The sequence below is a fragment of the Procambarus clarkii genome, chromosome 9, assembly GCF_040958095.1.
Source record: "Procambarus clarkii isolate CNS0578487 chromosome 9, FALCON_Pclarkii_2.0, whole genome shotgun sequence".
Taxonomy (NCBI): domain Eukaryota; kingdom Metazoa; phylum Arthropoda; class Malacostraca; order Decapoda; family Cambaridae; genus Procambarus; species Procambarus clarkii.
Window position 1 is genome coordinate 51,911,673 of NC_091158.1, and position 27,910 is coordinate 51,939,582.

At 43.5% G+C, this 27,910-nt stretch overlaps 1 protein-coding gene across 4 annotated transcripts in view; it reads right to left on the reverse strand.

The window, feature by feature from the left end:
- Positions 1-27,910, reverse strand: part of LOC138362972 (uncharacterized) — a 393,681-nt gene that overhangs the window by 295,150 nt on the left and 70,621 nt on the right. For all 4 annotated transcript variants that reach the window (XR_011227956.1, XR_011227957.1, XM_069321533.1 and 1 more), the window contains exon 2: positions 14,102-14,126. Coding sequence is in view for 2 of the 4 variants with exons in the window: in XM_069321533.1 (XP_069177634.1) it covers positions 14,102-14,126 (25 nt within the window). In the remaining 2 variants the exon portion in view is untranslated. The remainder of the gene's footprint in view (positions 1-14,101; positions 14,127-27,910) is intronic.

Consider the following 27,910-nt stretch of genomic DNA (forward strand, 5'->3'; position numbering starts at 1 on the left):
CCCCCCCCCCCCCCTGCACCCGAGCTTTTTAAAATAGTAAATGCCACTATTTTTGCAAAATTATTACGAGATCTATTATTCTAATAAGAGTTTGATAAAATACAAACCCTGGGGCCATAGAATAGCCATATATATCGGACAATTAGTAAAAAAAAAAAAAAAAAAAATTAAATTATTTTACCTTGTACCTAGATCCACCAGGCCTGTTTGGTGCCTGTTTCAGTACTTCAGACATCTGGAAGGTCACATCCTCCTCCTCAACTTGTGGATGTGCGTTGATAGATGATTCTGTAAAATTAAGTTATTTATATAATAATAAATTCAGTATAACAATAATATTCTGTAAAATTAAAAGTAATTTATACATCAATCAGATAAAACTCTCCAGAGATGGTGATACACAACATATAAAGGACAAGTTTCAGAACAAAATATGCATTTAGGAATAAGGTTTTGTACATGTAGGTAGCACATGAGAAAATAAGTGGAAGGTGATCAAGTTTATATTAACATGTTAATGACTTTGTTAAGGCTTTGCAAGAATGAAAAAATATTAATAATATAATATCACCTACCAATTAATTGTACATCATTTATAAGTCAATTATTTGCATTATTATTATTCAATACTAATGATATAAAAATGCATTTTGTAATCTACTATTTATGCAAGTATTAAGCACAGGATCATGAAATAAACTGCAAAATACTGTAATGGATAAACCAATTAATTTTACATTTTCCTATAGCTAAGTCAGTCAGTTCTATTAGCAGCAGAGAACAATTATGCCCAACCTCTATTAAATGAAACAATCTTAAGAGCAAGTGATAGAAATATAATCATTTATGCTTGGGATTATGGAATGGTTCCAAATATGAAAAATATCAAGTTTTTTGGTTAAAATTTTTTAACTTAAAATTTACATTTTTAAGTGAATTTTAAACTTTAAAAAAATTATTTAATTTTTTGGTTACTTACTTAAAATAACATTATATAGTTCTTGTTTTTGTAGAAATGCCAATTTCTTCTTTTGCCCTTCCAGACTGTATAGTGACCACAGGCCGTTTGTTCATATCTTCATTATTCTTCGAACTGTGGTTGCACAATCAGACCCACGTACACTGGTTAAAAGCATCACCTAAAAGCAACAACAAAAATGTAGTACACTGACGAATTTTGAATATATATATATATATATATATATATATATATATATATATATATATATATATATATATATATATATATATATTAGTTGATTTTATACCCGCATTAGGTCAGGTGATAATACAATGAAGGTGATAATAAAGCCATTCACAACTGCAGGCCTAATAAAAAAAGGAGGTGGCATAGCAATATCTTACAAAGATACCTTCATCTGCAATAGTCTCATTAGTAATAGAGACGACTATTGTGAATATACCTTTGCCAAGTTCTCCAGTAAATCCCTTAAATCCTCCTTGACTATAAGTGCCATCTATAGATTTCCCAATACCGACATAGCTTCATTCTCAGATAACGTAAGGAATCTTATCATAAATAACAATCTCAACAAAAATCAAACCAACTTAGTGGTTTGTAATGGTGAACAAAACATGCAGATACTTATATATAACCTGTGAATAGAGTGTAATAACACCAAAACTATTTGTTTATTGTTTTATGACCATAATAATTGAATCACTAATATGATTCACTAATATATAATCCTAATAATAATCACTAATATATAATCCATTGAGCATGCTGCATCTCTTTCAGTCTCTTTGCAATTTGAACAAGAGGGTTTTTAATTGATCGAACCATATTCTTAAAGTAAAGTAAATGAGATGTATTCCATATTTTGCAAAATATACGATGAAGGCACACAAACATTCATACCAAAACTGAAGGGCAGGATTTATGAGGAGACATTAGAGGCATTAAATATTCCAAACTAGAAGACAGAAGGAAAAGAGGAGATATGATCACTACGTACAAAACAGTAACAGGAATTGATAAACTTGATAGGGAAGATTTCCCGAGACCTGGAATTTCAAGAACAAGAGGTTATAGATTTAAACGAACTAAACAAAGATGCCGAAGAAATGTAAGACAATTCACTTTTGCAAACAGAATGGTAAACGGTTGGAACATGTTAGGTGAGAAGGTGGTGGAGGCCAAATCCGTCAAAATTTTCAAAGCATTATATGACAAAGAGTGCTGGGAAAATGGGACACCACGAGTGTAGCTCTCCATCCATCTGATTGATAACCCAAATGAATTTTTCATGGATATGATACCAACATCAAATCATAAATCAGATGTGATCCTATCCCCACTGGATTTTGAAGAAGCCATAGACAGTATGCCTATGCACTCTGCACCAGGCCCTGACTCTTGGAACTCTATATTCATCAAGAACTGTAAAAAACGTTATCGCAGGCCCTTCACATTCTTTGGAGACAAAGCCAAGATACTGGCATTGTCCCTGACATACTAAAAACCGCAGAGATAGCACCGCCCCATAAAGGAGGAAATAAGGCAGAGGCAAAAAACTACAGACCGATAGCACTAACATCGCACATCATAAAAATCTTTGAGAGAATGCTAAGAAGTAAGATCACAAAATACATGGAATCACAGCATCTCCATAACCCCAGACAACATGGTTTCAGAACAGGGCGCTCTTGCCTATCACAGTTGCTGGACCACTCTGACATGGCACTAGATGCCATGGAAGACAAACAAAACGCTTTGACAAAAAAAAGCCTTTGACAAATGTGACCATTGTGTTATTGCACATAAAATGCGTTCAAAAGGAATTACCGGAAAAATAGGCAGATGGATATACAACTTCCTGACTAATAGAACCCAATGTGTAGTAGTCAACAAAATAAAATCTGGACCATCAACCGTAAAGAGCTCAGTCCCCAAGCGTACTGTGCTTGCTCCAATACTTTTTCTCATCCTCATATCGGACATAGACAAGGACACAACCTATAGTACTTGATCATCCTTTGCAGATGACACTAGAATCTTCACGAGAGTAGGCAACATAGAGGACACGGCAAACCTCCAATCAGATGTAAATCAGGTCTTTCTATGGGCTACAGAAAATAACATGGTGATTAACGAACATAAGTTTCAGCTCATGCGCTACGGAAAAAATAAAAAATATAAAAACGGAAACCACTTACAAAACTCAGTCAAATCATAACATTGAACGGAAAAGCAACGTAAAGGATTTGGGTGTACTGATGTCAGAAGGCCTTACATTTAAAGAACACAATAAAGTAGCCGTCACAACTGCAAGAAAAATGACAGGATAGATAACAAGAACTTTTCACACTAGAGATGCTATACCGATGATGATAGTTTTCAAGACGCTAGTGCTCTCTAGAGTGGAATACTGCTGCATAATGAAAGCCCCTTTCAAAGCTGGAGAAATTACTGACCTATACTTATGCATTTATCTTCGGTTTAACACAACAGGCACCAGACACACGCTAGGCATCATACACACTAGGATAAAACAAACATTAGGCCAGAAGTCAGAAAAGAATTCAAAGAATTTTACTGGAAAGGCTTGCTGTTAGGAAAGGAAGTAATTGAGATGAATTAATGCACAGTATGTCAATTTTGTGAAATATATGATAAAGGAACAAAAACATTTATACCAAAACAAAGATGCAGAACTAGGAAACAGGATTTGTTCAACTGAAATTTCAAGACGGACAGAGACCAAAAGACACAAAAATGGAATCAATATACGAAGAGGCCAAACCCCCAAACATACCAGTAATACAAAGAGAAACAACTACACGGCAGTGAGGAGAAAGGCAGAAAGAAATTTTGAAAAAAAGGAACAAACAAATGTAAAGTAGAACAAATCATATTCTATAAATACAGCAACAACCAATTGCAGGTAAAGGATAATATTCAGAGCTTTTAAATGCATGGATGGCGAAATACTCAAGAAATTGTTCACGACTTTTGTTAGACCAAAGTTGGAATATGCAGCGGTTGTATGGTGCCCATATCTTAAGAAGCACATAAACAAACTGGAAAAGGTGCAAAGACATGCTACTAAGTGGCTCCCAGAACTGAAGGACAAGAACTATGAGGAGAGGTTAGAGGCATTAAATATACCAAATATACTACACAAATATATATACTACACATGCACAATAAACTACCCTACACAGGCTGAGTATGGTGTGTACAATAAATTATTAGCTAAAAGATAAGACTGAGTTTGTATAAATGGGGGTTAAGTCAGAGTGGGAAAATGTAAGTGGAGTGCCTAAAAACCCTGTCCTGGGACCTCTGTAATTCATAATATATACAAATAATTTAGACTCAGGTTTGATCAGCAATATTTGAAAATTTCCAGACGATACAAAAGGGATTTTTTTCTGGATTCAGGATTATTTTTTTATGGCTGAAAACAGGTTTTCAGCAATAAAAGAAATACAGTATTGCTGGAACAACCGTCGACATCTTCAAGAGAAAACCTGAACATCTTCAAGAAGTGAAGATGACCTTGAGAAGAAGTATAGGTTGGGAGAAGTATAGGTTAGGAATTGTCTCCAAAGAATTCTCAAAGAATTACTCGTTATTGCTATCCAAGATAATTAGACGAGCCAAAGCTAAATACTACGAAGATAAATTTACCCAAATAAAGAGTACCTTACCTAAAAATATGTATGTACCTTACGTAAATAAACATTTGATTTTGAAGTGCCGGACAAACAAGGCTGTGGTGGATATGTGGGCCTGAGGGGCCTGTCCAAGCAACAGCCTGTTGGACCAAGCTCTCACATGTCAAGCCTGGCCTTGGAAGGGCTTGGTGAGTAGAACAACTACCAGAACCCTATAATGCATGTATCAAGGTGTCCAGGCAGTGAGCACCACATAATGCAGTGCAGTCCTGTAAGAATAAGCACAGTAAGTATGGGCATGGAGGGGGTGCAGCAGTGGCTTGTGAAGGGCTGGAGAGTAAATGGACATGCCCAGGGGTAAAAAGCATTAGGGTAACAGAACATAGCCCATAAAAATAGTAATGACAATGAATGAATAATTATATGAATGCAATAATACTTCATATCTCAATAGGAATACTAAGCAGGATGCAAGACAAGGTACTGGTGGTGATAGTGGTTGGTACAAGTCCTCACATCCCCACAGACACCAGTAACAGCCCTCACCTCCCAACACAGTACCCTTGTAGCGAGTTAATCTTATACTCGCTTCATTATCTTATAGCATAACTAATTAACACTAATTACAGAAGCTACACAGGTGATACTTTGGTGTGAGTTGAGCGCACTGAGCGTCGGTATCGCTACACCCGTTCCTTAACAACCCTTTGGACCTTTATTACAGAAAAATAGAATCAATTAATTTAATAAAATATAAAATATAAGTGCTTACTTACGATAATACTATCGGTGGAACACAAAATCTTCTTCTTCTTGATAGTAGGTGCAGTTTGCATGAAGGGTTAGTCCTCGCCATGACTGAACTGACGACAAAATGGCCGATGTGTTGATATGGCGTCAGGTGACGCTGTGACGTCACAGGTGAGGGACGCTTTGCGCATTACTCCCTCGTACTTAAAAAGTACTACAGGTACTTTTTGGTTTTATTTTTGAATATGGCAGAAGTTGGACAGCTTTTCAAATCATTATAAGGGAGTGAGTTCCATAGACTAGGTCCCTTTATTTACATAGAGTGTTTACATAGATTAAGTTTGACTCTGGGGATATCAAAGAGATATTTATGTCTGGTGGGGACGTGGCCATGTGTTCTATTACATCTGTCCAGGAAGAGTTTCAGAACAGGGTTTGCAGTTAGAAAAAGGGCTTTATAAACGTAATTTACACAGGAGAATGTATGGAGTGAATTTGTTTAGCATGTTTAAGGATTTGAACAAGGGAGCTGTGTGTTGTCTGAAGGTAGAGTTATTTATTGTCCTGATAGCAGATTTTTACTGGATGATGATGGGCTTGAGGTAGTTTGCAGAGGTTGAACCCCAAGCACAAACGCCATAAGAATGATAGGGATAGATAAGTGCATAATAGAGTGAGAGGAGAGCAGAGTAGGGTACATAATATCTGATCTTAAACAGTATACCAACTGTTTTAGAAACCTTTTTAGTTATGTGTTGTATATGGGTGCGGAAGTTGAGTCTCTTGTCTAAGTATAGGCTAAGAAACTTTCCATCATTTTTATTGCTAATGTTTACATTATCTATCTGAAGCTGAATTGCATTTGTTGATTTGTTTCCAAATAAGATATAGTAGGTCTTTTCTATGTTTTGTGTGAGGTTTGTTGGTTGACATCCACAAGTAGACTTTTTTTAATTAATTGTTTACAACATTATTTAACAGGAGTGGGTTGGGGTCAGAGTAGATGAGTAGTATCATCAGCCAACAATATAGGTTTAAGTATGTTAGAGACATTAGGGAGATCATTGATGTATATAAGAAACAGGAGGGTCCTAGGATGCTGCTCTGTGGCACCTTTACGGTAATTAAGTGGTAGAGTGGGAGAGGTTATATCATTGATGGCTTCATATTGGTGTCTGTTACTAAGATAGGATCGGATATAGTTTAGGGCAAGGCCACGGATTCCATAATGGTGGAATTTAAGTAAGAGGTAGTTATGGTTAACAGTATCAAAGGCCTTTCTCAGGCCGATGAAGAGTTCAATTGGAAACTCACTTTTGTCAAGGGCTGAGAAGATTAAGTCAAGCAGACTAACAATAGCATCATTGGTACTCTTTTGGGACCGGAAGCCAAACTGACAGGGACTTAGTATATTGAATTTTACAAGATTGGAGTAGAGCTGTTTGTAAAAAAAAAAAAAATAATTTTGATAATATAGGTAGATTCGATATGGGTCTGTAATTATTTATGTCTGCCGTGTTACCTCCTTTATGAACTGGCGTTACTCTTGCTTTTTTAAGGATATCAGGGAAGGTATGACACTCTAGGGATTTGTTGAACAGCAGTGCTATGGATGGTGCAAGGGCATGGGAGGCACGCCTGTGTACCATCGATGGTATTTCACTAATGTTCCCAGCTTTGGTTTTTAGCGAGTGAATGATGGACACAACATCTGTAGGGCTGACCGGAGAGAGGAGAAGAGAGTTTGGATAGCTGCGTGAAAGATATGTGGTAACATATGTCTGAGTCTCTGGGATTTTTCGGGCAAGGTGAGCACCAAACGATGAAAAGAAGCTATTAAATTCAGTTGCTGTTTCAAGATCTGTTGCAGGTGTATAACCATCCTTGGAGATTTTTATCTTATTATGTGAATGTTGTTTAGCTCCTAGGATGGTAGAGATGGCTCTCCATGTGCTTTTTATGTTGCCTTTTGCTTCTTTGAATCTATTCTCGTAATAGGAACGCTTTGCTCTTATTATACTGGTAAGCACTGATGAATACCTCTTAACTACTTCTTTTCCAACTAGGCCAATCCTAAGTTTTTTTTTCATATTCATGTTTCTTGTCGATTGCTTTAAGTATGCCATTAGTGAGCCAGGGATTATTTAACCTTTTTGCCAGTTACTTGCTTGGTGAGGAGAGGACAATAAGTATTGTAAAGGCTTTAAATTTTGGAAAGAGGCTAGTTAACGAATTATTATCCTGTGTATTGATAAATTTAGATTCCCAGTTTACATTGTGGAGGGCATTTGTGAGATTGCCTATTGCCGCTTCACATTGTAACCTAAAGGTAATTTTCTTGTTACCTGGTGGTGTTATGGCCATGTTCGCTACAAGGAAGGTAGGATAGTGGTCAGTTGTTCTGTCAGTGATTATACTTGATGTAAGAGGAGCTGTTATGTTGGTCCATCAGTGATCCAGGGTAGTCGCAGATGTTTGAGTGACTCGGGTGGGCCTGGTGATTGCGGGGATGAGCATACAGGAATTCATGCTGTTGAGGAAACAGTCTACTTGAGGGTTATTTTGTAGCCCTAGGTCAATATTGAAATCACCTCTGAGAACTATGTGATTTTTGTTGAGATTATTGTTTATGATAAGGTTCCTCAAGTTGTTATTGTATTTGTGTCTAGCTTCAGACACAAGCATGTTACAGTTATGTCTTAAAGAGTTGAGAGCAATTAAGGATGATAAAGAGTCACTTACAACTAATGTATCAAGTTTGGATACTTGTACACATTTCAGTGCAAGGAGCAAGGCAAATAGTTCAGTCTGAAGGGTAGAGGCCCAGTTGTTTATACGGACTCCCCACTCAAAATATAAGTCATATCCTATTGCCAGGACAACTGCACTTCCAGCTGCACCCGTTGGGCGCTGTAGGAAACCTTCAGTGTATATGATTTGAGAGAGAGAATGCTCTGTGGACAGAGCATCAGTATGGCTTAAGACGTTGAGCTTTGCCTCAAGACAAAGCTGGGACTGATCTCTAATTTGCTCCTTTGATGGAAAGGGAGGGATTAAAATTGAAAAGGGTGTAATTTCCTACAGTGCAGGAAAGTGCTATTGTTGTCTCTCTTGGTACAAATTATAAATCTGATACTTTCTGAGTTCAGTTCCAATTTTATTTATCTATTTGAAACAATGTTTACATTCAATAAAGAAATTCTGGAGGGCTTCTGTGCAAGGGTTAGGATGAGCTAGCCTAAGCATTTTTATACCAATTTGACAGTTATTTTCAGTAACACGATAAACAACGCTCGGAATATTAAGTTCCTTTCTCATATTAAGTATCTTTGTGGTACGAAGGCACCCAAGGATTATCCTCAAGGCTTCGTTCTGCAATTTTTCAAGCCCTCCAAGCTTTCTTTCAGGATGCCTTAAAGTTAGTTTAGTTCATTTATTATGCACCCCATACCCATCTTGTGGGCGGTAGTGGAAAGGGTTGCAGAGGCACATAATGGGCTCAGGGACTGAACCCAACAATTCATTTAGCTAAGCAAGTTACAATCTTGATGAGCTAGTTACAAAATTCAGTATAAGTCGTCACATCAACAATAGGTTCGAGATCGATCACAAGTACAGTTTCTAAATTAAGCAACTGACATATGTGGAGAGCTAGTGTCACAATTGATATGTTTGTCCTGCACACCGCTCCCCATCCAGTGGGCAGCGGTGGATAGGTTACAATCACTTAGTTACTACTTACAGTTAGCAAACTGGGGATATTTGGCTAAAATTTCTGGTACCAGATCATTTTGAATGAAATATTGACACATCGTTGGTACATTGGTTATAGAATTGTCTCTGAATTCACTATCACATAGTGACGAAGGGGTGTGCAAATAATTTTGTTGACAGTTAACATTTGGTCAGGTCTACATCGGCAGATAATGAGAATTCCCAGAAATACTTGTAACCGAGTCTAAGCCGAGCAGTAGTAACATCTAGAAGTCTGCTGATTGTATTGGATGAACCATAGATGTGTGGCTCCTTTTGCATAATAGTATTGAACGAAAGTTAATCTCCCCAAACACTTTCGCGTTTTGGGCAAGTTACCCCTCCACTCTCTCCATTTTTGTTTGGACATTCCCAGGTAGTGCGCGGAAATACTGAAAAGTGTATACTCTTTTCAACTTTGTCACCTTAATTCTCGTCCTATGTCTTTCATTTTGGTATCAATGCGTTCGCAATAGAATTCCCAACAGAACTATGTGCATATAATGTCAAAGACAGCAGCGCGCTCCACCCGCCGACAAGATGAATGTAGGCCAAGGGTACCAGAAAAAGAAAGCTGAGCCACCCTCAGGCAACTCTCATTACATTAGAGAGCGTGATAATACTGAAAAGTGTATACCCTTTTCAACTTTGTTACCTCAATTCTCATCCTAGTTTTTTCAATTTGGCATCAATGTGTTCGCAATAGAATTCTCTACAGGACTAAAGGCATATAAACTCCAAAAGCCCGGCTTACCATCCGCAACAAACAGAGTAAGCGAGAGTGTGTTACCAGGGAGCGCACAAGAGCGATAAAATGTATACACTCTTTTCATTTTGGTCACCCCAATTGTCATCCTAGGTCTTTCATTTTGGTATCAATGTGTTAGCAATAGAATTATCTACAGGTTTAAATGCATATAAACTCCAAAAGCAAGGTGTACCATCCGCACAAAACAGAGAAAGTGAGAGAAAGTAACCCGGGAGCACTCTAGTGCAATGTAATGTGAACACTCTTTTCACTTTGGTTACCTCAATTCTCGTCATATGTCTTTCATTTTGGTATCAATGTGTTCGCAATTGTATCTGCTGGCATTTTACCCTTTGCTTGGATCTGAAGGGTTTTAGGCTCACCACGATGCAATCTGATAGTACCACAGGTGTATATACCTATCTTCAAGCAGCAATTCACTCATTCAAACCGACTTATAATAGTTATCCATATATAAATGGTAATCTTTGTTCTACCTGTTAACCTGTCATATGAAGAAAGACCTACCAACCTAACCCCCAAAATGTCAATCCATATCTTTTATTTTAAACAATGCTGTTTTGTTGACCAAATTGTATTTTTACTCTTTTTCTGTCATGTTTCTCCCACCCCTGTTTTTTCCCTTTTTTCTTATTTTTTCTCAACATAATTCATGCTTTAATTATGCGGATCAGGACATCACCTGATCAAACACATCAAACATCGTTTGACCACCATCAAACACACACATTTCGTGTGTGTTTGACGCTCACTGATATGTACCAGCGTTGTTTTATATATGGTGCTATTCTATCTTACGCTTTGTTGCTCTTTTTTACCTACGGGCTCATAGAACATTCTATTGCGAAAACATTGGCACAAAAATGAATGACGTACATACAATAATAATGTCAGGACAGTGATATAATTATAAACTTTCAAAGCACTGTATCGCCCATGTGTCGTCTTGTCACCAATACTGGGTAACAGTTCCGCCACTTCCCACACTCTTGCGGGTGGGCAGCGACCATTATTCTACGTTTATATTCATATCACCGTGTTGGGAATTTCATTGCGAGTACATTGATACCAAAATTAACGCTGTAGGACAAGTGTGGAAGTGATAACAATCCCAAGAGTAAAAACATTTTGTTGCTCTTGGGCACTCACGGCGAGTCATCTACGTAGGTATTTATTGGGTGCTGGTATTCATATAACTTTTGGTGACCGTTTTTGCTGATTTTCTTCTAGAGAATGTTATTGCGAACACGTTGGTACCAAAATGAAATACATAGCTCGAGAACTAAGGTCAGGAGAGTAAAAAGAGTATACACATTTTTGTTTTGACGCTTAATTAAGGTTATTGTGAGTACTCATCGCCTGCCTAGAAACTGGAACTAGTAATTCCATCTATCATACATATCATACAAGAGGAGCCACACATCTATGGATCATCCAATAAAATCAGCAGACTTCTAGATGTTACTACTGCTCGGCTTAGACTCGGTTACAAGTATCTCTGGGAATTCTCATTATCTGCTGATGTAGACCTGACCAAATGTAAACTGTGTCAACAAAATTATTCGCACACCCTCCGTCACTATGTGATGGAGTGCGAAAAGGTACATGAATTTAGAGACAATTCTATAACCAATGTTCCAGCGATGTGTCAATATTTCATTCAAAATGATCTGCTACCAGAAATTTTAGCCAAATATCCCCAGTTTGCTAACTGTAGATAACAACTAAGTGATTGTAACCTATCCACCGCTGCCCACTGGATGGGGGACGGTGTGCAGGACAAACATATAAATTTTGATACTAGCTCTCCACATATGTCAGTTGCTTAATTTGGAACCTGTACTTGAGGTCGATCTCGAACCCATTGTTGATGTGATGACTTATATTGAATTTTGTAACTAGCTCATCAAGATTGTAACTTGCTTAGCTAAATGAATTGTGGGGTTCAGTCCCTGAGCCCATTATGTGCCTCTGTAACCCTTTCCACAACCGCCCACAAGATGGGTATGGGGTGCATAATGGGGTGGGGTGTCTTGGCCAAACGTGCCACATCAAAACCACAAGTTGACATTGAATGTGAATTAACAATGAGACAAGTAAGATTTATACTAATACATTTATACTAACTCTGTTGAGCGTTGACCATTTATACATCAAATCTGTTGATGTGAGCACTTTAGTTTAGTCTGCCGTTTAAAGAAAAAAAGAGCATATCAATGGTATATCACAGAAAACGAATTTATCATAAACTCATGTATTTGTCTTATCATATTGAACTGCATTCATATTTTTAATATATAACAATATGAATATACAAATTTCTGTAAATCCCCTACCTTGTTGGAATCTGTGGAAATGAATGAGCAAATGTGCTGGCTGAAGGCGCTGAAGGAAACCACATTGGTTTCATTTTGGATACAAATGTCCATGGAAATTCAAAATGGAAACTAATTATATAGTTGAACCTGCAGAGACGAGTTTAAGAATCTGTGTTGAGAGTGATGGACACAGCCTTCACAATTATACTTCAGAGAATGTAAACATCTAAGAGTCATTAGAAATATGTGTAGAATAATAAACCCTACATTGTTTGAGTTAGGGAAAACACCATTTGTGATATATAGATACTATAGCTGTTCCTAAAGATTCACCCTTTTTTGCACCAGCAAGATAACATATAAGATTTTAAGAGTTGACGAATGTTAATATTCTTGTTTGATAAACTGTGAACTTGAGACATAGTTAATAAGAACATATTAACACAACAAAATGTTTTCAAAATCCTTAACACCACTTTCCAGCAACTTATATAATTTATATAAATTATTTTAGAGAATAATACATAAATTATATATTTAAACATGATATAGTGTTTAGTGGAATGTATAAGGAGTCAAATTGTGTTAAAAAGAGCAATTTTTAGAAAATTTGGAAAAATACTTTTTTCTGTTCAAATTATAACTAAATGGATTATAAAGGTTTCACTCAGCCAATATATATCATTCACAATTTATTAATGAATTTTACAAAAAAACACCATAAATTTTATATTTAAACATGTAAAAACTATTTGTTTTACATTTGGAAGAAAATAATTGTAGAAAAACAATTTATAATTAAACCTTTGTGTTTGGATTTTTTGAGTAAAAGTTTCTCAAAGGCTCTCCTGCACCATTCTCAATGCAAATCATTCCCACACCTATGGCAAGAGATAGGCGAACGTTGTGTAGATGATTTGTGTTTGCTGGGATTCCTCCCCCTTGTGATCCCAGGCCACATTCCTCCCCCTTGTGATCCCAGGCCACATTCCTCCCCCTTGTGATCCCAGGCCACATTCCTCCCCCTTGTGATCCCAGGCCACATTCCTCCCCCTTGTGATCCCAGGCCACATTCCTCCCCCTTGTGATCCCAGGCCACATTCCTCCCCCTTGTGATCCCAGGCCACATTCCTCCCCCTTGTGATCCCAGGCCACATTCCTCCCCCTTGTGATCCCAGGCCACATTCCTCCCCCTTGTGATCCCAGGCCACATTCCTTCCCCTTGTGATCCAAGGCCACATTCCTCCCCCCTTGTGATCCCAGGCCACATTCCTTCCCCTTGTGATCCCAGGCCACATTCCTTCCCCTTGTGATCCCAGGCCACATTCCTTCCCCTTGTGATCCCAGGCCACATTCCTTCCCCTTGTGATCCCAGGCCACATTCCTTTCCCTTGTGATCCCAGGCCACATTCCTCCCCCTTGTGATCCCAGGCCACATTCCTTCCCCTTGTGATCCCAGGCCACATTCCTCCCCCCTTGTGATCCCAGGCCACATTCCTCCCCCTTGTGATCCCAGGCCACATTCCTTCCCTTTGTGATCCCAGGCTACATTCCTTCCGCCCTTGTGATCCCAGGCCACATTCCTCCCCCTTGTGATCCCAGGCCACATTCCTCCCCCAAACATCACAAGGGGAAGGAATGTGGCCTGGGTCTGAGAACCACTGAACTAGAAGTTAATGTCACAATTTACTTAACTTGTTCTGGACTGAATAAAGAAAATTGAATATACAGATGAACAATGTTACCGTTATTCAAGTTCTTCACAAAATAACCAGCACCACACACTTAATGTTCACATGAGCAAGACAGTCCACTGGGATTAAGGTCCACGTAGGAATATGAAACAATAAGCTGCAGCAACACTCACCTCTGTCTTACGTACACCGTCCTCCCTGAAAATATAAAATGATCATAACTAAATATATTATAGTTTGATTACATTTGAATAGTAATTACTAAGGCGGGTTCTGCTGGGCTTCCAGTCCCCGCAGAGAACCGCACATCGTGACAATGTGTTTCATTAGCTATTGTTCAACACCGTTCTTTAACAGATAAACAAGACCACTACACTCCAGTAACACACCGCTCCATAAGACCAGGAACATAGTGCAAGCTTAAACTCACTCACTCTCTCCCTCTCCCACCCCTCTCTCCTCTCCCCATTCCTCCTTCACCCTCTCCCTCCCTCTCTCCTCTCTCCATTCTTCCTTCACCCTCTCCCTCTCTCCTCTCCCTCCCCCCTTTCCCCTCCTCTCCCCTTCTCGCCTTTCCCAATCTCTCTCTCTCTCTCTCTCTCTCTCTCCCCCTTCAGAAGACAGCGAGTCACTGAGGGGTGATGCCTCGGATTGGCGAGGCATCACCAGTGGAGTTCCACAGGTTTCAGTCCTTGAACCTATACTGTTTCTGATATAAGTAAATGATCTCCCAGAGGGGGATAGAATCGTTCCTCTCATTGCTTGCTGATGATGCAAAAATTACATGGAGAGTTTAAAGAGAGGAGGAGAATATGAGGCTATAAGATGGCCTACACAGACTGAGTGAATGGTCCAACAAATGGCTACTAAAGTTCAGAGTAAATATAAGGTAATGAAACTACGCGGTGGAAACAGGCTAGACACAGGATACAGAATGGGAGATGAAGTCCTTCATGGAAACGGACAGAGGGAAAGATCTAGGAGTTGATATCACACCAAACCTGTCTCCTGAAGCCCACATAAAAATAATTACATTGGCAGAGTATGCGAGGCTAGCTAACATCAGAACAACCTTCAAGAACCTGTGAAGGGAATCATTCAGAACCTTGTATAGCACATAAGTAGGACCAATGCTGGAGTATGCGGACCCCAGCACGGAGCCCGTACCTTGTCAAGAACAAGACAAAGCTGGAAAAAGGTCAGAAGTAAGTAATTATCAAAAGAAGGCACCAAACCGGGAAGGCTATGTAGCAGCATCAAAGGCGCAAAATAATCAGAGGGCGCTAAATATCACCAAGGATGCCAATACGAGAACAAAAACGCATAAGGCGAACGATATCAAAAGTATCCGAGTCACCAAGAATTCTATTGAGGGACAGGTGACCGCGAGGGGCGGTCGGAAAACAAGAGACACGCTCGTCCTGGAAGTCAGGACATTCAAGAAGGACATGCACGACCGTAAGAGGGACAATGCAACTAGGACAATAAGGAGCAGGGCGGCGCTCCATCAAGTGACCATGGGTTAAGCGAGTATGGCCAATACGCAACCTCGCCAGAGCTGTTTCCCATCGCCGGTTACGGTGGAAGGAGGACGGCCACGAGGAAACACAACATTTAAGAGTACGTAGCTTGTTACCAGTAAGAGACAACCAAGAAGCCTGCCAACGGGTAAGGACGGAGGAATGGATAACCGGGTAAAAGTCGGAATACGGAATGCCCTTACGAGAGATGGGACAAGAGCGGACAGCTTCCTTGGCGGCAGCATCCGCACGCTCATTTAAAGACACACCAATATGGCTGGGAACCCAACAAAACTCAACCGACTTAAATTTACTGTGAACAAGAAACAGCCAATGCTGGATCTCGACAACTACTGGATGAACCGGATTAAAGGACCCGAGAGCCATGAGGGCACTACGAGAGTCAACAACAACTACAAAGGAAGACTGACAACGAGAAAGCAGGAGACGAAGAGCATAGAGAATAGCATAAAGTTCCACTGTAAAGATGCTAGTCTCCAGAGGTAAGCGACACATATAAGTGTGATCAGGAAAAACAACAGAGTAGCCAACACCGTCCGCCGACTTAGACCCATCGGTGAAGACAGAAACGGAGCGGGAGTGAGAAGAAAAGTGCTCAAGGAAAAAGCGTTTTAGAACCGTAGGAGGGGTAAAAGCTTTAGTGATACGGGTCAAGGAAGTACAAAACCGCGGAAGAGGGACTCTCCACGGGGGCAAAGCAGGAACAACACGAGGAGAAACATTAGAAATACGAACGGAAAGAGAATCCTGGAGGCGAGATAACCGGACAGAAAGAGGGAGGTGGTGAAGAGGAACAGGAACCGCAGGAGGGGTAAAAGTTAAAGCACGACAGAGGCGAGAGGAAGGATGTTGTAAGGACCGCGCAAGATAGTGAAGACAGTAGCGATCACGGCGGTCCTGGAGAGACAGGAAGCCAGTGCGCCTATCTGCTCCCCAAGAAGTATGGGACAAGACCCGAAGGAGGGTAAGGGCCTTAGTGCACTCAACACGGAGGCAAGAGATATGGGGAGACCAAGACAAACGAGTGTCAAGGAATAACCCCAAAAGCTTTGCGAAATCTTTGTATTCAAGGGGATGACCATAAAGTAACAAAGAGGGACGAAGAACAACCCGTTTCCGCATAAAAGTCATGGCACAAGTCTTAGAAGTAGAGAACTTGAAGATGTTCAAGAAGATCAAGTTGAAGAACATCGATCATCGATCAAGTTGAAGAACTTGATCGATGGCCCAAGACGACACGGCATCAATTGCAAGTTGAAGCCGGCGCTGAAGGAGAGGCGAATCATCACCCTGACAGCAAAGGGTAAGATCATCGACATAGAGAGCGGAGAAGACACCTGAAGGAAGAGAGGAAAGAAGACCATTGAGGGCAACCAGAAAAAGAGTAGTGCTCAGAACACTACCCTGGGGCACACCTTCGTATTGCTGAAAAGAGGCAGAGAGAGCAGTACCAAGGCGCACCTGAAAGGAACGACGGGAGGAAGCTGCGGAGAAAGAGAGGGAGATGACCACGAAGGCCAAAAGAATGAAGTTGAGATAGAATATGATATCTCCAAGTGGTGTCATAAGCCTTTTCCAGGTCAAAAAGGACGGCAACAACGGAGGTCTTCGCAGCAAAAGCAGTACGAATATAGACCTCCAAGTTCACCAGGACATCTGTCGTGCTGCGGCACTTGCGGAAACCAAATTGAGAAGGGGAGAGGAGGTGATGGTGTTCCAGGAACCATTTCCCCACAAAGATACGAGCAGCAGAACAATGGAGAGGCGAAGGAAAAAGTAAAGGTACAAAGGGAACATCAGCACGAATCAAAAGAGCAGAAGAATTAGAAACCCCAGCAACAGCTGGGGGGGGGGGAGAGAAAGGAATAGCCACGAAAACGACCAGGACGAGCACCAAGCATCGGCTCCTGGAGACAGACACAAAGGGGCGAAAACCGCGAAATCAGAAGTTGGAGTTCGAGGAAATTGGCGTAATAACCTAGAACGTTCCATTGAAGAATGGACAACGATGAGAAGAGAAAGGACAAAAACAGAGAACAAGGAAGAAACAAAGGCGAAAGAGCAACAGAGCACGTTAAAGAATATCAGGGTCGGGATCAGGGTCAGCAAAGTCAGGGTTAGGGGGCATGGGTAAACTGAGCAAAGACGGAGGGAAGAAAACGGGAGAACAGATCAGAGGTGGGCGGGCGGGGTCCGGAGGAGGAGGAGGAGGAAGAGGAGGAGACAACGGAGAAGAGTAGTCACGGACAGCAGCAGGAAGAGGAGGGGTAGAAAGATGGGAGCGTACCTCAGCAAGGGCAGCAACTGATAGGGAAGCGGGGGCTAAAGAAACCTCCATAGCAGGAACAGGGGGCGCAACCACCGAAATGGGAGGGGAAGGAGCGAGAGAGGCAGAAGTAGGGGCCGAGGAAGAAAGCGAAACCTTCTTTCCGCCGGGGAGGAGGAAGGAGAGGAGCCAGGTTTACGCTTCTGACGTAAAGAGACAGGTGTCCCAGCAACCACGTACTGGGCAACGGATTCTAGCGTCTCAACAGGAGAAGCTGAACGAGAGCACACATGACGGCCGTTTGGAGAGCGATGGACATTAGCCCGCACCGACAGGCAGCGGGGAGAGTCAAGAGACGGAGGAAAAGGATGGGAAGGAGGAACGGAGGGAGACGAGGAAGAAGACACAGAAGACACGACAGACCGGGTAGAAGGAAGGGGAACCCCAGACAGAGGACCAGGAGGAGGATCCTTCGGGAGAGAACCCAAAGGAACAGAGGAGGGGGCAGTGGGCGCATCAGGGTCCAAGGCCCGGAAACGGTTGAGAGTCTGAAGAAGGCGGGAAGGACGAGGAGAGGAAGAGCGCAACACGCGAGCATAAGAGATATTAGTATTAGGCGGGAGCCGGCGAACCTGGCGTCTCGCCTCAGGAAAAGATAAACGCTCCCAGTGCTTCAAGTTGAGGACGGCTGCCTCAAGCTTGTAATGGACACACGCACGGGAGAAGGAAGGATGGGCCTCACCGCAGTTGAGGCAACGAGCCTGGGGAGAAGTGCACTCCGACTTAGAGTGACCTTCGCCACCACACAAAGAACAGAGAGAGACAGTCCCGGAGCAGGTGAGGGCACCATGCCCAAACCTCCAGCACTTGTTGCAGAGCCGAGGAGAAGGAATGTACTCCTGGACAGAGCACCTGGCACCAGCAAGAATGACAGAGGGTGGAAGGGTCCTATCATCAAAGGTAATCTTCACAACCCGGAGGGGTTGACGGCGACTACCACGAGGGGGACGAGTAAACGTGTCCACCTGGAGAATAGAATGGCCCTGGGCAGCAAGGATATCGAATATCGTCGTGGCAGTCGCGCAGGTCCCGAACACCGGTCGCAACATGGGGCGGGAGCAAAATAGTGCCAACACTGGCATTCAACTGAGCGTTCTTCGAGACCCGAACAGGGGTCTCGCCAAGGCAGGATAAGGCAGCCAAGCGGGAAGCAGCATCCTGAGGAGGAGCAGCAACGACACGTGTACCGAGACGAGTGGGGTTGAAAGTAATGGAGGCATCCACGGAATCAACGAGATGTCGATGGAGGGAGAAATCGTCAGGAGGCGCAGAATCAAGAGGGAGGAGATCAAAATATTTGGCCCACGAAGCGGGACCAAACAAGGCTTGATAGGTAGCAGAACTGGAAGGAATCGAGCGAGGGCGGCCGTGACGAGGACGGCTGTGAGAACCCCCAGAGAGAGAGGGGTTAAAAGGCGCAGTAGTTACAACTAGAGAAGGAGCCGCGCCAGGGGACGAGGTAGTCACCACTGGGGGCTTGGGGCTCGACCCAACCATAGAGGAGGGAGGGGAGCCAGGGGAAGGAGCCAGAGAGGCCAAAGGAGGAGCAAGGTCGGGGCCCAATGCAGCGGAGGCTACAGAGCCCGGTCTTCCAAGACAGGCCGACTCGGGGGCTTGGTCGCCCACCCGAGGAGCCTGAGAGGGTAAACCAGAAACAGCCGAAACAGGGGTCATCATCATTACGAAAAGAAGAATTCATTCACGAATGTGCCCCCACACCCACCACGGAGCCACAATTAGAGGCAGGACACCCAACAAGAAGCTATTGCCGATCTTGCCGGGGCCTCCTAGGGGTGCGTCGTGAGTATACGCCCCACAAACGCCACCTTAAGAAACCGACAGTCCGTCGAGATCGGGTTCAGTGACGAAAGGGGGATTGACCATAAAAGGTTCCCCTCACTCTCGACGTCGGGTACTACAGTTCTACGGGTGCAAGAGTATGCCTCCTCAAGCACCCGGGCGTCAAAATAGAAGAAGTCCAAGGGAAGAACCAGAACAAGCAAAAGGTCGTCAGGAAACGGCAAGCAGATAGGAGAAGAGGGGGGAGAAAAACGAAACAGAAGGAAAAGGAAAAGATGCCCAGCAGAATTGGAGAGGACGGCAGCAGGAGCACAAGGCTTGAAAAGGACAGAGGACTGTCCCAAGGAGCATCACACTCCGGCAGCCGCCCACTAAGCCCCCACACGGCGACAACGAGCTGAGCGAGGAGGGGGAAAAAGGTCAGAAGTATGCCACTAGGCTAGTCCTAGTGGCATATGCATCTCACGACACTGGAAGCCAGAAGAGTAAGTTGAGACATGATCAGTATCTACATAATTCTCAAAGGAATTGACAGGGTAGATATGGATAAAAAATTTAACACGGGTGGTACGCAAACAAGGCAACAGAGGTGGAGACTGAATACTCAAATGAACCACAGAGATGTTAAACTTTTTCAGTGTGAGTAGTTAACAAGTGGAATGCATTAGGCAGTGATGTGGTGGAGGCTGACTCCATACACTGTTTTAAATGTATATATGAAAGAGCCCAGTAGTCTCAGGAATCTGTACATCAGTTGATTGATGGTTGAGAGGCGGGACCAAAGACCCAGAGCTCAACCCCCGCAAGCACAACTAGGCGAGTACACGCGCGTGCACACACAAATAGGTAAGTACACACACACACACACACACGACGATGCAAAAATTATGAGGAGGATTGAAACAGAGGATGATAGTAGGAGACTACAAGATGACCTGGATAGACTGAGTGAATGGTCCAACAAATGGCTGTTGAAGTTCAACCCGAGTAAATGCAAAGTAATGAAACTAGGCAGTGGAAACAGGAGGCCAGGCACAGGATACAGAATAGGAGATGAAGTACTTAATGAAACAGACAGAGAGAAAGATCTAGGAGTTGATATCACACCAAACCTGTCTCCTGAAGCCCACATAAAGAGAATAACGTCTGCGGCATATGCGAGGCTGGCTAACATCAGAACGGCGTTCAGGAACCTGTGTAAGGAATCATTCAGAATCTTGTACACCACATATGTAAGACCAATCCTGGAGTATGCGGCCCCAGCATGGAGCCCGTACCTTGTCAAGCACAAGACGAAGCTGGAAAAAGTCCAAAGGTATGCTACTAGACTAGTCCCAGAACTAAGAGGCATGAGTTATGAGGAAAGGCTGCGGGAAATGCACCTCACGACACTGGAAGACAGAAGAGTAAGGGGGGACATGATCACAACCTACAAAATCCTCAGGGGAATCGACCGGGTAAACAAGGATGAACTTTTCAACACTGGTGGGACGCGAACAAGGGGACACAGGTGGAAGCTGAGTACCCAAATGAGCCACAGAGACGTTAGAAAGAACTTTTTCAGTGTCAGAGTAGTTAGCAAATGGAATGCATTAGGAAGTGATGTGGTGGAGGCTGACTCCATACACAGTTTCAAATGTAGATATGATAGAGCCCAATAGGCTCAGGAATCTGTACACCAGTTGATTGACGGTTGAGAGGCGGGACCAAAGAGCCAGAGCTCAACCCCCGCAAGCACAATTAGGTGAGTACACACACTCTCTCTCTCTCTCTCCAGTCATGTGGGAGGGTCGTGGGCTTGTGCGCTACGCAATATTACTGAATATTTTCGGGCATATTAGGAATACAGTGTTGGATCACGGATCTTGGTTATCACAAAGTATACAAACACCCATAGGAAAAAGAGATACAATGATATCACTAGAACTTTGGTGTAAAACAGAAAAATCACCAGCACCAGGCCACCAGGTTATACAGTGTGGAGGACAGGACAAGATCACCAGCACCAGGCCACCAGGTTATACAGTGTGGAGGACAGGACAAGATCACCAGCACCAGGCCACCAGGTTATACAGTGTGGAGGACAGGACAAGATCACCAGGCCACCAGGTTATACAGTGTGGAGGACAGGACAAGATCACCAGCACCAGGTTATACAGTGTGGAGGACAGGACAAGATCACCAGCACCAGGTTATACAGTGTGGAGGACAGGACAAGATCACCAGCACCAGGTTATACAGTGTGGAGGACAGGACAAGATCACCAGCACCAGGCCACCAGGTTATACAGTGTGGAGGACAGGACAAGATCACCAGCACCAGGCCACCAGGTTATACAGTGTGGAGGACAGGACAAGATCACCAGCACCAGGCCACCAGGTTATACAGTGTGGAGGACAGGACAAGATCACCAGCACCAGGCCACCAGGTTATACAGTGTGGAGGACAGGACAAGAGGACCCGCCGGAGAAACTTGCCTAGGTGTGCTTGTGGAGAGGAGTTGCTTGTGGGAACTGTAAAGTGCCTCTCAATTGACATAAACAGTGTGCAGGATTTATATAATATATCGTAACCACTAATGTATTCTCATTCAATAATAGAAGTTAATAGTAAACTTGAAAGTGTAGGGCATTGAAGGAACCTCACTCGTGAGCTCAATTGAGAACTGAATAACGTGTTAATCCCAGGGAACCCCCCCCCCCCCCACCGCTGTAAGCTATAGGTACACACACACACACACACACACACACACACACACACACACACACACACACACACACACACACACACACACACACACACACGCACGCACGCACACGCACACTACTGGACCTTGGTGAATCACCACGTGGGAGGTGTCAACCGATCACCTCGTCATCCAGACATCGTTATTCATCTAGTTGTGCGAGCGGAAGGCTGACTGGTAGGTACCCCTCTGTGGTCAATTATTCAGGTGTACGGGAATGAGGTAAAATATTATCAAATTCTTGTTCAGTATATCATATATATTTAAAATCTTAAAGTGGCTCCTTTTGGGTAGAGGTTGACACTTACGGGACTCTCGTGGCACACGCACGCATGCACATGTACATATGCATGCACACAAGCACACACATGCAAAAACACACACGCAAAAACACACACACACACATGCTCGGACACACACAAACGTTCAGTCAGGGTAGAAATGATTAACACCTTTTGTGGAAAAGGGATAAGACCTCACTCATATTCCACCCCCCCCCCCTCTCTTACCCCCCCCATCTCACTAACCCAATACACTCCCCCCCCCCACGACTGACCACAAATGCACGCACACATACACACCTGACCAGAAGTGACCATCTTTGCCCCCTCCCACACCCCAGTTACCCATGCGTCCCCCATAAACACACTCCCCCTCTCCCGCTCGCTCCCTCTCCCTCTCTCCTCCTCTCTCCCTCTCCTCCCTCACTATCCCTCCCCTCCCCTCTCTCCCTTCTCCTCCCTAAACCTCCCTCGCTCTCCCTAAACCTCCCTCGCTCTCCCTCTCCTCCCTCGCTCTCCCTAAACCTCCCTCGCTCTCCCTAAACCTCCCTCGCGCTCCCTAAACCTCCCTCGCGCTCCCTAAACCTCCCTCGCTCTCCCTAAACCTCCCTCGCTCTCCCTAAACCTCCCTCGCGCTCCCTAAACCTCCCTCGCGCTCCCTAAACCTCCCTCGCGCTCCCTAAACCTCCCTCGCTCTCCCCCTCTCCTTCCTCTCTCTCTCCCTCTACTTTCTCTCTCCTTCCTCTCTCTCTCCCTCCTCTCTCTCTCCCTCCTCTCTCTCTCCCTCTACTTTCTCTCTCCTTCCTCTCCCTCCCTCTTTGCCCACATGCTCACACACACCCTCCCTCCCTCCCTCCCATCTGACCACCTGACCTGAAGTGACATCTATGCCCCCCCCCCCATCCCCCCAGTTTCCCAGGCATCCCCTCCCCTACAAACACACACACACTCTCTCTCTCTCTCTCTCTCTCTCTCTCTCTCTCGCTCTCTCCCACCTCCCTCCCCACTTGCCCTCCTCTTGACAAATCCTATCACAGCATAACAGGAACAGGGGGCAAGCATGATGGCCCGAGGAAACAAGGGAACAGGGAAAAGTCAGGGTGATGAAATGAAGGAAATGTTCAATCAGTTTGTGGAAAAATAAAGAGTGAGATGCAGGGAATGATGCAGGAAATGAAGAATGAAATAAGCAACCTGAAAAGAGAGCTGACAGCAGCAAAAGAGGAGATTAGAACCCTCAAAGAGAACAGTGTTGATGCTGAGACTCGGATAATCATCCTGGGGGGAGGCGGAAATAGTATACTGGAGTAGAATGCCACTATAAAAGCAACATTTGCAGAAATGCTAAAAAAAAAATAACTCTGAAGTAATGTCCACAATGATGGAGGTGGCCATGAAAGCAGCCACCCCACAGGAAGCTGCACACACCACTAGCCAGTTGCTGGAAGAAAAAAGATCAGTGGTAGCTGTGGGTATTAAAGAGCAGGAAGGCTCTAATAGGACAGAGTGGAATGATAAGGACAACACGGCAGTGAATGAAATAATGAAGACACTAGAGATGGAAGGGGCTGAGCATAGAATTGAGAAGGTTTTCAGGTTAGGCTGGTACAACAAAGACCGAGATCATATGTTAAAGATAGTGTTTGCAAACAAGAACACAAAGGAGTTGATTCTAACAAGGAAAAGCTGCCTGCAACATGTGGGAGAATTAAAAAAAAGTATTCCTCCAGAGGGACATGATGAGGGGGAGGAGATAGCCATGGCGGCAGAAGCAAGGAAGAGGCGCAGGGCGAGAGGGGGGAAAACCAGGAACTCTCAGCTCCCAACACATCATCCCAAGGAGTAAGGGGGGAACCCACAACCAGCTACCCAGTAACACCAGAGGGGAGGGAAACCACACCACCCTCTGCATAGAAAACCCCCTACCCCAAACACTCCCTGCCCCCACTCAAATGCTCAGCCAAATCTCCCTCTCCCCCCACACCCCAGTCCCACGTTGCTACCCCTCCCCTCCTCCCACCATGCCCCCCTCTCCCTTTTCCTTCCAGTCCTCCCTCCCCCTTCATCCCATACCCTCTCTGTCCCCCCCCCACTTCACTTGATCCCCCCCCCCCGACCCTCACCCAAGTTACATCTGAGACCCTGTTATCCACCTCACAATTCCTTACACCCATGGAACAGCTTCCCCCACCAGCAGAACACTCACCAAGGAGGCGATTTGAGAAGGGACAGAAGAAAGTGAGCCTCAGGGCAATGTACACTAACATAGATGGAATTATAAATAAAGGAAATGAGCTTGGAGAATGGGTACTAGAGGAAAACCCAGACATAATAGCACTCACAGAAACAAAGTTAACGAAAACCATAACAAATGCAGTGTTCCCAGAGGACTATTATGTTATGAGGAAAGAGAGGGAAGGAAGAGGTGGTGGTGGTGTAGCTCTGCTGGTAAGAAAGGGCTGGGATTTTGAGATGGTTATTCAGGGCTGTGAAGGTTTCAGTGACTACATAACAGATACCATAATAACTGGAGGACAAAAAATTATAATCATAGTCATATATAATCCACCACCAAATGACAGAAGACCCAGACAGGAATAAGATAGAAACAACATGGCCACCATTAACATAAGAGAGAGAGCAGCTTCTGTTGCCAACAGGAATAGATCTGGATTACTAATCATGGGGGGCCTTCAACCACGGGAAAATAGACTGGTTGAACTAGGATCCGCATGAAGGACCAGAAACATGGAGAGCTAAACTGCTGGACGTGGCAACAAGACACTTTCTACAACCCGTTCTCGCAAATTCGTATAGTCAATATTGACTTATTAAATAAGTGCATAGGTGACATACTAAACATAATACACTTAAAAAGCTTCATAGAAAACACCGACCTTACCTAACCTTGTTAGTATGTTAAGATAAGCATCTTATAGCTTCGTAATTACAATTGTTACTTAACCTATTATAGGTATAGGTTAAGTAATAATTGTAATTACGAAGCAATAAGATTCTTATCTTAACATACTAATAAGGTTAGGTAAGGTCGGTCGGTGTTTTCAATGAAGCTTTTTAAGGGTATCTATTATGTTTAGTATATCACCTATGCACGTAGTTAATAAGTCAATATTGACTATACGAATTTGCGAGAATGGGTTGCTTTCTAAGCCAGCACATCAAGGAACCAACAAGAATGAGAGAAGATGAACCAGCCATGCTCGATCTGATATTTACCCTAGATGAGTGGGATATACGGGAAGTTAATTAAGATGGAAGCACCCTTGGGAATGAGTGACTACAGTGTATTAAACTTTGAGTACCTGGTAGAGCTATGAATTATTTCCCCCCAAAAAGAACTTGGAAACAAAAGACTGGCTTGCCGGAAGGGAAAATATGACATGAGATGAGATGTTTCCTAAGGAAAATACCTTGGGACACAGACCTTACAGCTAAGTCTGTACAAGATAAGATGGACTATGTCACACAAAAGTGTCAGGAGGCAGTAATCAGGTTCATCCCGTCCCAAAGGGAAAAATCCGAGAAGCAACAGAAGAATCCATGGTATAATAGGGCATGTATGGAAGCGAAGAAACTGAACAAAAGGGCGTGGAGGAACTTCCGGAATAACAGAACACCAGAAAGCAGAGAGAGATACCAGAGAACCAGGAATGAGTATGTCAGGGTGAGAAGAGAAGCAGAGAAAAGTTTTGAAAATGATATAGCAAACAAAGCCAAGACCGTTCGGTCTTGGCTTTGTCCAAAGACCGAAGTCCAAAGCTACTCCATATCATAGTCCAAAGCTACTCCACAGTCACATCAGAAGGAAAACAACAGTGAAAGAACAGGTATTGAAACTTAGAACAAGCGAGGACAGGTATACAGAGAATGACAAAGAGGTGTGTGAAGAACTCAACAAGAGGTTCCAGGAGGTCTTCACAACAGAACAAGGTGAGGTCACTGTGCTAGGAGAAAGGGAGGTAAAGCAGGCGGTGTTGGAAGAGTTCAAAATGACGAGAGAGGAGGTCAAGACACACCTGCTGGATCTGGATGTTAGAAAGGCTGTTGGTCCAGATGGGATCTCACCATGGGTACTGAAAGAGAGTGCAGAGGCACTTTGCTTGCCACTCTCCATAGTGTATAGTAGAGCACTGGAGCCAGGAGACCTACCAGAAATATGGAAGACGGCGAAAGTGGTCCCAATATACAAAAAGGGCGACAGGCAAGAGGCACTGAACTACAGGCCAGTGTCCTTGACTTGTATACCATGCAAGGTGATGGAGAAGATCGTGAGAAAACACCTGGTAACACATCTGGAGAGAAGGGACTTCGTGACAAATCGCCAACATGGGTTCAGGGAGGGTAAATCTTCCCTGACGGGCTTAATAGAATTCTACGACCAGGTGACAAAGATTAAGCAGGAAAGAGAGGGCTGGGCAGACTGCATTTTCTTGGATTGTCGGAATGCCTTTGACACAGTACCGCATAAGAGGCTGGTACATAAGCTGGAGAGACAGGCAGGTGTAGCTGGTAAGGTGCTCCAGTGGATAAGGGAGTACCTAAGCAATAGGAAGCAGAGAGTTACGGTGATGGGTGAGACCTCCAATTGGCGTGAAGTCACCAGTGGAGTCCCACAGGGCTCTGTACTCGGTTCTATCTTGTTTCTGATATATGTAAATGATCTCCTGGAGGGTATCGATTCATTTCTCTCAATGTTTGCGGACGATGCCAAAATTATGAGAAGGATTAAAACAGAAGAGGACTGTTTGAGGCTTCAAGAAGACCTAGACAAGCTGAAGGAATGGTTGAACAAATGGTTGTTAGAGTTTAACCCAACCAAATGTAATGTAATGACGATAGGTGTAGGGAGCAGGAGGCCAGATACAACGTATCATCTGGGAGAGGAAATTCTTCAGGAGTCAGAGAAACAAAAAGACTTGGGGGTTGATATCATGCCAGACCTGTCTCCTGCAGCATATATCAAGAGGATAACATCAGCGGCATATGCCAGGCTGGCTAACATAAGAACGGCATTCAGAAACTTGTATAAAGAATCATTCAGAACTTTGTATACCACATATGTCAGGCCAATCCTGGAGTATGCAGCCCCAGCATGGAGTCCATATCTAATCAAGGATAAGACTAAACTGGAAAAGGTTCAAAGGTTTGCCACCAGACTAGTACCCGAACTGAGAGGTATGAGCTACGAGGAGAGACTACAGGAATTAAACCTTATTTCGCTGGAAGACAGAAGTTAGGGGGGACATGATCACCACATTCAAGATTCT